Source organism: Castanea sativa, chromosome 8 (genome assembly GCF_040712315.1).
Source record: "Castanea sativa cultivar Marrone di Chiusa Pesio chromosome 8, ASM4071231v1".
NCBI lineage: Eukaryota > Viridiplantae > Streptophyta > Magnoliopsida > Fagales > Fagaceae > Castanea > Castanea sativa.
The window spans coordinates 23346279-23361970 of NC_134020.1; the positions used below are offsets into that span (position 1 = coordinate 23346279).

At 35.4% G+C, this 15692-nt stretch overlaps 2 protein-coding genes across 2 annotated transcripts; both read right to left on the minus strand.

Moving 5' to 3' along the window:
* Nucleotides 1-256: 256 nt before the first annotated feature.
* Nucleotides 257-2446, minus strand: LOC142606032 (uncharacterized). Its single transcript, XM_075777445.1, has 3 exons — nt 1628-2446; nt 852-1394; nt 257-358 (listed from the first exon to the last, which is right to left on the minus strand). The coding sequence occupies exons 1-3, from the start codon at nt 2405-2407 to the stop codon at nt 257-259; spliced, it is 1425 nt and encodes a 474-aa protein (XP_075633560.1). The 5' UTR covers nt 2408-2446.
* A 9583-nt stretch (nt 2447-12029) lies between these two features.
* Nucleotides 12030-15395, minus strand: LOC142606033 (uncharacterized). Its single transcript, XM_075777446.1, has 3 exons — nt 15223-15395; nt 13277-13817; nt 12030-12596 (listed from the first exon to the last, which is right to left on the minus strand). The coding sequence occupies exons 1-3, from the start codon at nt 15393-15395 to the stop codon at nt 12030-12032; spliced, it is 1281 nt and encodes a 426-aa protein (XP_075633561.1).
* Nucleotides 15396-15692: the final 297 nt, after the last annotated feature.

Genomic DNA, 15692 nt, shown 5'->3' on the forward strand with positions numbered 1-15692 from the left:
AAAAGAAAAAGAAAAAAAAAAACAAAACAAGAAATGGCTAATTGTTGCTAACTCATTTCATGATCAATGATGTTGATTTAAAATTTCTTTTCATATGTGGATTTAATGGTGTGAATTGAGCTTGCAAATCAATCTCTGCTGAGCTCTGATTCTATTAACACCCATATCCTTGATTCCATTGCTTATCTGCCTTTGAGAAATCTTCAAATAAGAAGATAAGAATACTGAGAGATCAAGCTTCGGTTCCTTGATGCTACTAAAACTGACTAATCTCGCCTTCACGACAATTGCCTACCCATAAGTACATTGTTGAGCTCTTATGTGATGGCATAACTCTACAACAATCTCTTCTTGGTGACTGCATAACACATTTGTGATTCAGTTAGTAATAGCATCAACTTAAAATAGAGGGACTCAGAGACTAAGATATTGTTTGGATGATGTATTCGACATGTATCAGAAAATTGTGAATAAAATGTGTTCAGAATTCATTCTAGTGAAGAATTTAGAGATTATGAAGAAACTGTTTTGTTATTCATATCAAAATAGCACTAGCACTTCTCCCCTTGAAAAATTAGATGTGAGTTATGTCATGAATTCATGTCTTACAACTCTCATTTTCAACTAAAATCACATCTAATAAGGGAAGTTGAAATGTTGTCCCTTATCTTGGCCTTACTGAAGGAGTCTTTTTTCCCCTGGAAAATGTCCTATTATAATAAATTCTTACAATGTGTGGATTTGATGGAAAAGAATTTCATATTTCTCATGTCATGTAACTGTCTAAATGGGAAAGATGTAATTTTAATGTATAATATATATTTCGAAAACATGATACAAATCACTAATACCTTCTGCCAGCGTAGAGGATCTGGTCTTTTTAAGACTACAATGGAATCAATTTTTTCTGGTGAGTCCATTTTCCACCGACAGTAAGGAGACCGGGATTTATTGCGATAGTAAATCCCAATTATTTGCTTCCTGGATCGATCATATCGAGAGGAGCTCATGTAATAAACGAAGGGCTTCTGACAAGGATGCTTGGTCACAGGCCTAGTGTTGAATGCATATGCTGTATAATCAGCTTTTCTGTACCAATTGAGAAAGGTTCTTGTAGGCATCTCTAGTTCTCTGGGAGAAATCACTCCCCTTAATATTTGAACCGCATAACCCCATGAGATGGAGATGGACCAATATCGTTTTTTGTCATAGCAGATTGATTGTTGCATTATACTAGCTGAATCAAGCTGGATGGATTGTGTGAGATGTTGGAGGGCTTTGACTTGGGTCATGCGTGGAAATATTGGTTCCACCACATCAAGGTGGTGTAATGACACCAATGGAGTGACAGGATGGGCTCCTAAAAGGCCTAATAAGTTTCCATAGACATCATACTGCATAATTACAAAAATACAAATGTTAAAAAACCTAGAATTAAGGCCACATTGTAGTCTCTAATAAACAAGACATTTTTTCAACAATATACTGATGAATTGAAGCAACAATGATTCACTGTTATTTTAGCACTTTTTCCTATTAGGAAAGTGGATCTGAAATCCCCTTGTTCTCTTTTAAATGCTTAAAGAATGAAGGTATTGTTTTTGAAATCACTAAAAAAGAGACTTACCTGATGAAAGCCAGGTTCCCTGGTAAGTGGTACTCCTAGCTCCGACATGCAAGCCTGAATTCTGTCATCACTGCCATATAAAGCTGGGTACTTCTGAATGCAATGATCCTGCATCTTTGCCAACTCCTTGGCCAGAGGATAGCTTATAGCAAATCCACCCCCACCATAGGCCATGGCATATGAGAAATATATATTCTGAAGATGACTCTCTGATGAGCTCCCAACATAATAGAGCTGCCTATGATCATACTTGGAAAGTATCCTCACAACATTATCCACCATAAAAACCGTGTCATCATCACCCATCACAAACCATCTAACATCTTTCAACCCAAGCCTGAATGTCTCAGAAACCACTCTTGAAATTCTCAATGCTGATCTCTGTCCCTGCCGGTTCGTGTACTTATATTTTGAAGTGTCCCCAGAGATCCGAATCTCTGGTAGCCCCTCATTTCTTCTAGTTGTCACTTTTTTATCTAACCAAACCACCCCTCTAGTTACCTTAGGCTTCCACCATACTTTTATGTACTCCTTTCTCTTTTCCCATAAATTTGATGAGGCTGCTATCCCAAAAACAATGTGTTTGAGTTCAGTGTCATATCTTTGGGATTTTTGTGGAAGTAGAGGTTGCGTGACTTCATCTTGTACGTCTTTTTCATTGGTGGAAGATGCGTTGGTGATCGTTTGAAGGTGTTGTTCTATGGAGGAATCCAAAGAGGTGGGACATTTATGTTGTTCACTGGTGAGTATGAAATTGGTGGAATAGATAACGTAGAGCATGGAGACGATGAGGAAGAACCAAATGAGGGTGTTTCTCAAGCCTATTTGTGGTCTCATTTGGTACCAATGTGGTAACTTTTTATCAGTGTCTTCAACTTTGATATTCTTGCTTCCCATGCTTTCAGTTCAAGGTGTGGCCAAGGAGAGGAGAAAGGTTGGGTTGAGAATTGTTCGGATCTAAGAGACGGTGAGAGGGGGAGGGCATGGTATTTAAAGTATGTTATGGAATGGAACAAAAGTTTGAATGCGGATAACAAGAAGACATGGTTGAAGTTTGCATCTTAGGTGGAACTGTGGAAGCCTTGCGATTTGTGATTTGTGAACTGTGATTATGATTAATATGAGGCCATTAGTTTTTTTGCATTCATATGAAGTTATGAACCATTGAATTGGTTACAACACATTCCTTGCAATTTTTATTATTATACAAATATAGGATAGAAAATGTAGATTTGTTGTTTGTTAATTTGTTTGCCTATTTATGGGCTATATAACCGGATATGTATAACTTTCTCCCTTTTGTTAAGGGCTTAACGTTAAACCCTCTACCCAATTTATATTTTTTGACAAATATATTGATATTGATTATATTATATATATATTTTTTTTTTTTTGCGTTTGTTAATAGACATCTTGTTCAAGCATTTTCTTCTTTCTTTTTTTGATTTGGGTTTTAAGTTTTTTTTTTTTTTTGAAAACGAGGTACTTATTCATTCAATAATATGTAAAGAATTTTGGTACAAAGCCTCCACCGCCGGTGGTGGTGAATCCTCTATCCAATAGATACATCATCAATATTTTTTGCATACTTAGCTAAAGAATGCGCAACCATATTCCCCCTCTCTTAATACAACTTATTGAAATCTGCCGCATCCCATTCAGATAAACACAAATATCATCATATATATATGTTCTTTTTTTTCTTTTTTAGTGGGTTTTAAGTTGGGGTGCTTTGAACACTAGTCAATAATTTCATTCCTTTCTAGAACAGAAGTTGTGAATCTTTATGAAGATGTTTTCAATCATCCAAGTTCTCTTTCATTTTGTGTTCTTTGCTTGCTCTGTCTCAAAATCAATTCTTTGCTTTTGCTAACCATGTGTCTTATTTGATGTCACTCCATCTTTATGTGTGTGTCGTGTGAGATGCTCATGTCTTGTGTGCATTTGTCTGAGATGTAGATGCAGCGACAGTCAAATCCAAATGTAATCCTTGGATTTTTTATTTAAACAATTAACCTTGAACATTGGCTTTTTAACTAGTCAAAACACTATATTGGTATTTTTGGTTAAAGCATCACAGATATGATTCCTAATGTTATACGGATATTAACGCTAGTTTAACTAGTGTATAACCCTATGCAATCACTATTATACGGCTTGAATTATATATTTTTTTTAGAAGATGTTCAAATTATACACGATATTAACTTATACTTTTTTTAAATCATACATTCGTAAAATATATAATAATTTCTCATTTTATATATATATATATATATATATATATATATATATATATATATATATATAATTCACTTGCCACAAAAATTAAAAAAAAAGTGGACACATAGTAGAAAATTGGACTCCAATTAAAATTCAATTTAGAATTTAATTAGATTTGAACTCTTCGATTGTTACACTCAATAATTTACTTGGTACAAAATTAAAATTCAATGGGACACGTGGCGTAAAATTGAGAATCCAATTAAATTTTAATTGGATTTTCTCTGAGTTTTGGCGATTAATATATATATATATATATATATATATATATATATGTATATATAGACTAATGTGTAATTTCGTGTATATATACGGGTACAATTAAAAATAATCACAATTACATGGTTCAATTTATAAATTTTTTTAAGAATATTTTCAAATTATATGTGGTATTAGCTTACACATTTTTGAAATCATACATTTCTAAAATATTTAACATTTTCTCATCATATATATATATATATGATTTAAAATTTAATCGGATTTTAGATTTTTTGGTTTTTGCACACAATAATTCACTTGTTTTAAAAATTAAAAAATTAGATGAACACACGGCACAAATTTGGACTCTAATTGACATCTAATTTCAAATCTAATTAGATTTGAAATTTTTCGGTTTTTACATGACACGTGGCACAAAATTGAGAATTCAATTGAAATCTAATTGAATTTTCTCTTAGCATTGGCTATTAAATTATACTAATATGTAACTTGTGCTTACGCATGGGAATGATGAATTATAGTGGTACTATTGATGTTAGCTTGAGTTATAAAAACATATAGAATATTAATTCGATCAGGATATTTGAATGTACTAAAATAGTTTTTCCTTGCAGTTTTCATGATATTGGTTAAGTCAAGTTTCACATTACACTACTATTATATATATAATTTTGAAAATCACCATTAGATACTACATATACAATATCAATTCACAATTACTGTCCGTGAAATTCTACTAAATACAACACAAAATAAAATAATAAATTAGTCCAATAGTATCTCCTAAATTGAATGAGGATAAGTGTATGAGATTGTTTAGTTTAATTTCAATTTGTTACGTTCAAGATCTTGGCAAACAAAATATCTAAATAGAAATAGTATAAAAAAATGCTTATTAGTTTACCAAAAAAAAAAAAAATACCAACGAAAGTCTAAACGATTTAATTTATATGGAAATAGTTATACACACACACACACACACACACACATACATACGTGGCACAAATTTGGACTAATTGAAATCTAATTGGATTTGAACTTTTTGAGTTTTATATGACATGTGGCACAAAATTGAGAATCCAATTGAAATCTAATTAGATTTTTTCTTTGTTTTGGCTATATATATAGAATAGATGGACACGTGACACAAATTTGGACTCTAATTGAAATCTAATTTATAATCTAATTAGGTTTGGACTCCTTAATTTTTGTATAACTCCTGGCACAAATTTGAGAATCCAATTGAAATTTAATTGGATTTTCTCTTTGCTTTGGCTATATATATAGACTAACTTGTAATCCCATGCATATGCATGGATATGCTTAAAATATATACATTAAGACACATAGTATAATTCGTACATATATAATTTAAATACTATTGATATATAGTTATTCTTATATTTTGTTAATTTTTTTAAAAATCTTGTACGAATATTATTAGGTAGAAAATGTGAATTATCCTTTTTTTTTGTATTGTCTCACGACGTTTTGAACTCAGCTCACGTACTGCTTTAATGGGCGAACAACTCAACCCTTGGAACATACTACAGCCTCAGGTGGCGAAGAGTCGACATCGAGGTGCTAAACCTTTATTTATTTATTTATTTTTGTTAATTATTAATCTTTGATATTGTGAAGCACTTTTTTTTTTCTACTTCTTTTTAACAGTCATTAATTCTAGACTCTTTAGTTTTTGTACTCAATAACTCACTTGAATAAATATTTGGCAAAAAACCCATTTTAGTCCATACGTTTTCACGCGATTCCCACTTTGGTCCCTAACTTTTTTTCCCACTGATTTTAGTCCCTATCTTGGAAAACGCGTGTCGTTTTAGTCCCTGACGTTACATCAGAGATGGAAATTGCATAGCTGGCAAATGGAATAAATAAAAAATATTAAAATAATGTCCACTGTGTCCACGTGGCTTTCCCACCCTTCAGTTAGTCACGTGGCACTCAAATCCCAAAGCAACTAACATAAAACTAATAAAAAAACATAAAACTAATAATAAAAAAACTTGTATCACCATAGAACACGAACTTACTCAGATTGCTTACCCTAACCTTACTCAAGTCACACCAAATCCCCAATTCAACAAGCACAAAAAACCCCAAATTAGCAAGCAGCTTCGTGTACAGTAGCAGCTTCGTGTACAGCTCCGTGATTGTGAAGGTTCTATCTCTCTCTCTCTCTCTCTTGTATGAATGCTAAGTTCTGGGTAATTGGTTTGGGTCTCAATCTCAGCTTTTGGATTTTGAGGATTTGGGAATTTTGAGATGTTGTGTTTTGTTCTTGCTCTGGGTTCTATCTCTATTTCTCTTTCTCACTCTCTCTTTCTCTCTTCCTGTCTCCCTTTATAGCTTTTGTAGTAGACATAATATTGACTGTGATAATGGAATATTTTTGGGATTTGCATTTGTTTGGCTATTGTGTGTTACTTTTGTTTATAGCTTTTGGTATTTGCAGCTGTGTTTATTTTACTTTTTTTTATTAGGGGCCATAATATTGACTGTAATAAACAATGGAACATTTTTGTTGGTATTTGTTTGTCTATATTGTGTCTTGCTTTTTGAGAAGTGGTTGGGTCCATGTGTTACCTTTGTCTATATTGTATGTTTTTTTAATTTATTTATTAATTTATTAGCCTAACAAAGTATTATTAATTTCAGAATGTGGACATTTATTGTCATTCTGTTTTCTGTCCATGACTTGCATGCAGGATGGATGAATGTTTTATTCTGCATGTTCACTATGGAGGGCATTTTACATGGAACCCTCAAGCTTATGTAAGAGGGACAACCGATATAGTGGAAAACTGTGACCCAGATAAGTGGTTAAAAGTAGAGATCGAGAGTATATGTAGGGATATTGGGTACACTGCAGTGGATAAGCTATGGTTTAAAATGCCTGGTGTGAACCTAGAGCAGGCACATTTCCATGAGGCGGTTGATGATTATGCTGTCGTGTTCATGATTGACTTGGTGAAGGGATATGGGGACATTCATGTCTTTGTGCAGCATCCAGTGAATGAACTAGTTGAGTTACTAGTGAAGGAATTAGAGCCCTTAGCTGTTAGACCACCTGGTAGTGAACCAGAAGGGGTAAATGCCTTAGAGGTTTTTGGTGGTGATAACAACAAAATGAAGATGTGGTTTATTGTGTTAGTATTGACAGTAAGCTTCAAAGTGATCACTTTTATGAGTATGCTGAGTATGAAGAGGATAATGATAATGAGGATGATGGTGGAGAGTAGAGACTTGATTTTTCACAATTTAAAGGCCATGATAATGATGAAACTACTAATGTTGACCATGGTGAGCCACATGAGGTAGATGCTAAGCAGGTTTGGGCTAGGAGGGCTGGCAAAGCACCAGTTGTTGATGACCAAGTTGAGGAGAGAAGTGACGCTAAGGGGAGTGATTTAGAAGAAGAGCGACAAATCCAACCAATGGACATTGGTGAAGATAGTACTAATAGTTGTGACAATCAAGCTAAAGATGATGAGGTTGAACCAGGACAAATGGGTGGTGATGTCATGAATTGTGACTATGAGAGTGAGGAGCTGCTTAGCCTTGATGAGAGTTCATCAAGTAGTGAACATTGTGAAGTTTTAAGTAATGGTGAAACCCCTACTGCTGAGGTCATGGTTTTAAAAATCGAACCGGACATCAAACCACTTTTTTTAAAATTTTCGGTTTTTGATCGGTTTTCCGGTTTTTAACTAGTTGTTGACTGGTTTTTATGCTTTTAACCGGACCGGACTACACCGGTTTTTTCGGTTGAACCGGTCAGACCGGCCGGTCCGGTCCGGTTTTTAAAACAGTGGCTGAGGTTGACAATTCTATTAGGAGGAGCGGATACCCAATCTTTAGGCCAGTAGCCAAAGCTGAGAACCTTAGGTTTGAGAAGGATATGTTGTTCCTCTCACCTAAACAATTTAGGTTTGCAATTTGCATATAAAAGGTTCTTATCATCTTGAAAGGTTCTTATTTAGTCTATCAGATATGGCTTTGTTTTTTTGGTTTTCAGCTTCTTATGCAGAGTAATATTGAGTGCACACAAGGCACAAACAGTTCACAACCATGCAATAAATTGGTATACAAGTCATACATTAATTAAAAAGTGATATTCCATTGCTAAAAGTCTCGGATTACAGATAGAATTACACCAAAATACAGCCCTTTTCCCACTAATACATACCAACACAAATTCAGGCCAACACATACCAACATAAAAATTCTGCCAAAACCTACCAAAATACACCAAAAGTATGGCCTTTTTACACTAAGACCTACCCACCTAAAAACCCATTTCCCCCCACCTATTTGGCCAACCAAAAGAAGTATCAAGTAGAGTAGCATCCCACTTATCAGCAGAGACAGCCCCAGGCAGATGACGAACCTCTTCTCTCTCTTCCTGTAGCTTACAATGTTAGCTTCAAGGGTTAAAATCCATTGCCTCTGCTCTAGAATCAACACCTTGCCACACTCGTTGATTTCATCATCACGCCATTGAAAAAATTTACACTTGCGTCTAACCTGACACCCAAGAGCCAGATAAAACCCATTATATATTCAACCAAAATCATGAAAAATAACAACAAATAGTATTAGCAAAATCTGGTCATAGCTAATCCAACCCAGCCAACTCAGACCCACTAAATGAGTACCCAATAACAGAATCCAACCCAACCAACTCAGACCCACTAAATTTTTTCAAGTTTAATCAGCTAGGATAAAAATTGAACAGATTTTCTAGTATTTTGCTTACCATTTATAATGAGTTAAAGAAAACCCCTTTCTATGCTTAAATATTAGGCTCATCTCTTTTTTTTTTTTTTTTTTATAACTTTGATACTCTCAATTTTCTGCCTAGTTGCTTTACCTAATCTTAAGTTTGTTAATTTTAACATATTTGCCAGTGAGCTCTGGCTTATGGAACTTCGTTTTCTCCAAGTATGGGAGGACAATGATGCGTGGGTTCTAACCCAACTGGTTACATGTGTAACTAACATAGAAGGAAAAATATTCATTTCAAAAACGCAAACATGACTCCACACATGAAACATGTTAAAAAGCCCACAAAGAGTTCCTCTTTCTTACTCTGTCTTTTTCCCCACCGAGAAAATCAATAGAAATTTAAAAAATGTACAAAGATATAGTGTATTATATACATACTAAATTACCCAATAATTTGGACACTCATCGAGCCTTTTTCTAAGGCTGTCAGGTGTCCACGGAACAGCCAAAACCGGTTTCGTAGAGCAGAAGCATTGGGTTGGGCCCTTTTTCCTCAAGCTTCCACTTGATGACATTGAGCTTAATTACATGAGAGCTGGTGTGAGCGAGGAGCTGAGTTGAGATTTCTGAATTTGAGCGTTAGCATTCATACAAGAGAGAGAGAGAGAGAGAGAGAGAGAGAGAAGAGAGAAGAACCTTACGGTGATCATGGAGCTGCTACTGTACACAGAGCTGCTACATGGAGTTGCTTGCTGATTTGGGGTTTTTTGTGCTTGTTGATTTGGGGATTTGGTGTGACTTGAGCGAGGTTAGGGTAAGCAATCTGGGGAAGTTTTTGTTCTATGGTGATTCGGGGTTTTTTTTAATTAGTTTTATGTTAGTTGCTTTGGGGTTTGAGTGCCACGTGACTAACTGAAGGGCGGGAAAGCCACGTGGATACAGTGGGCATTATTTTAATATTTTTAATTTATTCCGTTTGCCAGCTGTGCAATTTTTGTCTTTGATGTAACGTCAGAAACTAAAACGAGACGCGTTTTCTAGGATAGGGACTAAAATCGGTGGAAAAAAAAAGTTAGGGACCAAAGTGGGAATTGTGTGAAAATGTAGGGACTAAAATGTGTTTTTCGCCTAAATATTTATGATGTGGTTCTACATTTGGCTCTAAAATTAAGAAATAAAACTTCCTAAATATAAATAATTCAAGACACATGACGCAAAATTAGACTTCAATTATAGAATCTAATTAAATTTCATCTAAGCTTTGGCTACACACACACACACACACATGAGCACCAAACCCATTGCATTTATTAAAAAAAATTGACTCCTTGATTTTTGCAATGTGTGATAAATATCGCAACAAAATTCAGAAATTAAATTAACATAATAACTCACTTGGCTCAAAAATTGAAAATCTTAGATGGGAGGTGTGGAGCAAAATTGGGAATCCAATTGAGAATCTAATTGGATATTCTCTCAAATTTGAATTGAACACCTAGAAAGATAATTATGGTGTGGTCCCTACATAAATTTAGACACATGGCACAAAATTGATTCTAATTTGAATTTCTCTAAGCATTGCATATTAATATATATATATATATATATATATATATATATATATATAAACACACACACACGCTAGTATGTAACCTGTGGTTACGCACGAGAATAATAAATTGAAGTGATGCTATTAATGTAAGCATGGGTTATTAAAATGATTTTTCTTTACAATTTTCGTGATATTAATTACACCAAGTCTCTCATTACATTGTTGTTATGTATATAATTTTGAAAATCAATATTGGATACTACATATACAATATCAATTCACATATATAATTTCATCTTAGTGTTGGTTATTAATATATACTAGTATGTAACTTGTGCTTACGTATGAGAATGATGAATTTTAGTGGTACTATTGATGTTATCTTGGGTTATAAAAGCATATAGAATATTACTTTGATAAGGACATTTGAATGCACCAAAATAGTTTTTTCTTGCAATTTTCATGATATTAGTTACGCCAAGTTTCACATTACACTACTATTATATATATAATTTTGAAAATCACCATTGGATACTACATATAAAATATCAATTTACAATTATTGTCCATAAAATTCTACTAAATACAACACAAAATAATATAAAAAATTGGTCCAATAGTATCACCTAAATTGAATGAGGATAGGTGTATGGGATTGTTCAGTTCAATTACAATTTGTTACGTTTAAGATTTTGCCATACAAAATATCTAAATAGAAATAATATAAGAAAATATGCTTATTAGTTTATAGAAAAAATAACTGCGAAAGTCTAAATAATGTATATGGAAAGCTAACAAAAGCAAAATTTAATTTTGAATCTAATTAAATTTTCTCTAAGCATTGGTTATATGACATGTGGCACAAAATTGAGAATCCAATTGAAATCTAATTAGGATTTTTCTTAGTTTTGGCTATTAATATATATTTTAGATGGATATGTGGCACAATTTTTTTTTTTTGAAACCAATGCAAATATTCATTCATTCATTCAACGAAATGAAATCCAAGTACAAGGCTTGCATTGCTGGTGGAGGTGACTACTCCAACCAAACCATATCCTCACTGAGCTGACTAGCATAGCGGGCCAAGCAATGTGCAACATAGTTGGTGCTCCACTTAATACAGTTCACAGACACACTCCTAAAGCCTTAAGCTAACATGCGAATGTCATCATAGATGTGTCCTAATTTAGACCTGTTAGGACGTAATAGTACAATGGTTCTCATTACCGTGACATTATCACCCTCAACTATCAAGTCCAAAAACCCCGAGTCAAGTGTAAACTCAAGGGCTCTTCTACATGTTAGCACTTTAACTTCCTCGCTACTCCCTACGGACGGACCACGAGCAGACAATCCAGCCATCACCTTTCCCAAGTTGTTTCGGATAATAACACCCACTCCTGACATGTTTGTGTTCGCAAATATCGCGACATCGAAGTTTAGTTTGAAAGCTAACCCCGTGGGTGGTCTCCACTTCTGGACGGATTATGTGGTCACCGAAGCATCAAGCTGAGATTGTGTGTCTTTGTACTCAACCAGAAAGTCTCTTGCTCGCTGATTAAGTGTAGTTGGGTTTTGTATTTTTCCTCCATGCATAATCTAGTTCTGTTGATTCCAAATTGTCAAGCATTGTACCCAGAATAGCTCCTGTTCCTCCTCTGTCAGTTTATGCATCAATCCTTCAACTATCTGCATGAACTTAGGTTGCCCGGTGATACTCTTTTGTATCTTCCTTATACTACTTGCCCAAATATCTTGCGTAACCCCACACTGCCAGAGCATATGAGCCACCGATTTGGAGTTCAATCTGCAAACCTGACAGCACCCATCCTCCACTACTTTACATCGAGCCAAATTCTCTCGGGTTGGCAGAGCATTTTGACACACTTTCCATCCGAAAACCTTGAATTTATTTGGTATGTGTAATTTCCACAAATGCCGCCATAGTAACTCACCCTTATCTTCCTCTGAGCACTCTCCCTTATTACTTTCCTGTCTTAAGAGTTCTCTAGCAACATAGTAGCCCGATCTCACAGAATACTCCTCATTCTTCGTGTGCAGCCAAATGATTAGATCAAAGGCATGTCTTCGGCTTAATGGCATGCAAAAGATAGCCCCAGCATCCTCCTTGTGAAATTTGGTCTCAATTAATTCCCGATCCCACTCCTTAAACCTCCAATCAATAATATCAGACACCCTTCACTCCCATTCCTCCTCCAATGGTGGGTGGATAACCATATTAGTTGGATGATTGAGAATCCACTTGTCCTTAGTGACCCTTATTGAGATCCCATCCCTCACCCGCCAACAACACCCTTTTTTAAGTATAGGTTGGGCTGCCATTAAATTTTTCCACAAATGAGAGATAATTGGGGCATCTGAAGCTTCTTGGAAATTGTATCGTGGGAAATATCTTGCCTTAAAACATCTATACAATAGGGAGTCTTGTTCTTGCAGCAATCTCCACCCTTGCTTTGCTAGCATTTCCAAGTTAAAATTCCTCAAATCTCTAAAGCCAATACCCCCTTCCTTCTTAGGTTGAGACAACACATTCTAGCTCTTCCAATGAATTTTTTTCTCACTTCGTATCTGGCCCCACCAAAATCTTACACACATTGCATTTAGTTCATTGCATAGCTTCACAGGTAATTGGAACACTCCCATTATATAAGTTGGGATTGAGTGGGCTACCGCCTTAATCAATACTTCTTTTCCTGCTCTAGATAGTAATTTCTCTTTCTACCCTTGAATCTTCTTCCAAACTCTATCTTTCAGAAAAGAAAAGGTTCTATATTTTGCACGTCCCACCAACGTAGGTAGCCCCAAATAAGATTCAAGTGATCTACCTCCTTCACTCCCAACTCATTTTTGATTGCTTCTCGTTGTACCCTTTTTGTGTTGCTGCTAAAATATACAGAGGACTTCTCAAAGCTAATGCATTGCCCGGAAGCTGCTGCATACAACTGTAAAGTATCTGAAATACACCTCACCTCCTCCATTGTTGCCCGACAAAACAACAAAGAATCATCAGCAAACAAGATATGGGAGATCGTTGGTGCTCTCCTTCCAATAGATACCCCATGAAGTCTTCCTTCAGCCTCCTTTTTGGCCAACAAAGCAGTAAACTCCTTGGCACATAGGAGGAACAAATAGGGAGATAAGCGAGCTCCTTGACGAAGAACCCTTGTTGGTTTAACATTACTGAATGCCTTGCCATTGATACGAACTGAAAAGGATGGGGTGGAAACACAAGTCATCACCCGCTCCACCCATACATTTGGAAACTCCAACTTGGACATCATTTTTTTGAGAAAGTCCCACTCCCCCCTGTCATAAGCCTTACTGATATCCAGTTTCAATTCTAGCATGCCTTTCTTCCCAGTTTTCCTGCAATGCATAGAGTGAAGCGTCTCATAGGCCACAAGCACATTGTCTGTGATGAGGCGTCCCGGAACAAAGGCACATTAGGTATGAGAGATTAGTTGTGGAAGTATCTGTTTTAACCTGTTAGCCATGACTTTGGAAATAATTTTGTAAATAACACTACATAGGCTAATGGGTCTAAAATCAGACATTTTTTCAGGCAACTTAACTTTTGGAATGGGTACAATATGAGTATAATTTATAGTAGAATTCATGTTACCAGATTCCAAGAAATCTAGGACAGTAGCAACATCATTACCACCAACAATATGCCAAAATTTTTGGTAAAAAAAAGCATTCATACGATCGGGTCCAGGCCTTTGTTGGTCCATTTGGAACAACGTCGCTTTGATTTCATCAGCACTGTAGTCTCTGGTTAATATCTCCTACATATCCGCGGTCATCTTGTGTTGCACTGCATCAAGTCATTCCTCCATTCTTTCATATGCACAAGATTTAAAAATATTCTCAAAGTACTTAGTCACCACACAAGCAATGTCCTCAATGTCTTCCACCCACTTGTTGTGTTGGTCTTTAACCTGAATCAATTTCTTCAATGCATTTGAAGGTGTTGTTTATGCAAAAGTCCTTTTGATACCAATTACGAACAAGGAAGCTACTCAGACAAAGAAAGGGAGTAAGGACGAAGACACGTAAACTATAAACAATAACTAAAAGACGAACAAACTGACTAGACAATGGGAGTTTAAGAAGATCATGGACGCTTATTAATGACATATATTACTAAGATGCTATAGAAAATAAACTGAAAGCATGGAATAAAACATAGAACAAGATACAACAAACTGAGGGATATTATTAGATTCAACAAGCTTTTTACAGGATTGGAAGACATAAACTGGGAAATATTACACAAGGTTCTCTTTCTAGCTAATTCTCTCTAACTCTTTTTTCTCTCTAATTCTCCGATTCTGCCCAACTAAGGATACAAGACGCCTATTTATAGGCAATAATGTACAAAAAGACAAAAATATTTTACATTCAGATGATAAGCTTTGAGTTGTGAAAGCCGACTTGTTCTTGACATTTGTCCAAAAGAGTGGGGGTCTTGGAATTGGAGTGACAATTGTCTTCCGGATGTAAGGATGCTAGTGCAGAAAATATTCGTTTCCGGATATATTGCTAACAATAGATAATTACGTTGTGAAAAAAAAAAAGAGAATCATCATGCAATAGGAGTAAGTGTAGTCTGAAAGCAAGAGCTACGGTAATAGAGAAAGGAAAAAACCAAAATAGGAGCTTTGTTGAAAAGTCAACAAAAGTGGCTCCTGACAACCTTTTTTTTTTTTTTTTAATATATCTTTTATATATCTATTTGTAGTCATCCCACCTATCTCTACCTTAGAACCATTCTTCATCGACATCTGCATCGGGATCATGGTTATGGTAGTAAGGGTCATCATAGCCAAATAAAGGATTAGACATTTCCCAATGGTCTTCATGTGGCCATTGCTGTCTGCAAACATCTGGGTCGGCTGGTACCATGTCTGGGAAAATTTCCTGATTGAGAGATTCTGCCATTGTGAGGGAATAGTGACAAGATATCCAAGACACGTCGATATGAGTGTGAAGAGTACCATCAGCATTAGTTACCCAATGTATATCTGAAGGGTGGAAAATTCTTTTTGCGTGAACATTATTTTTGGAGTTTAGCTTGGCTACTATACATGCAAAGGTAATTTTGTGACCAAAACGGGGGTGATCGATTCTGGGATACTTGAACCATTGGCCATCATGAGCATCATTTTTCAAAATTGCAGACCAGAATTTGTGAAAATATTTATTTTCTCGAGGGAAAATGTATGAATAGAATTCTGG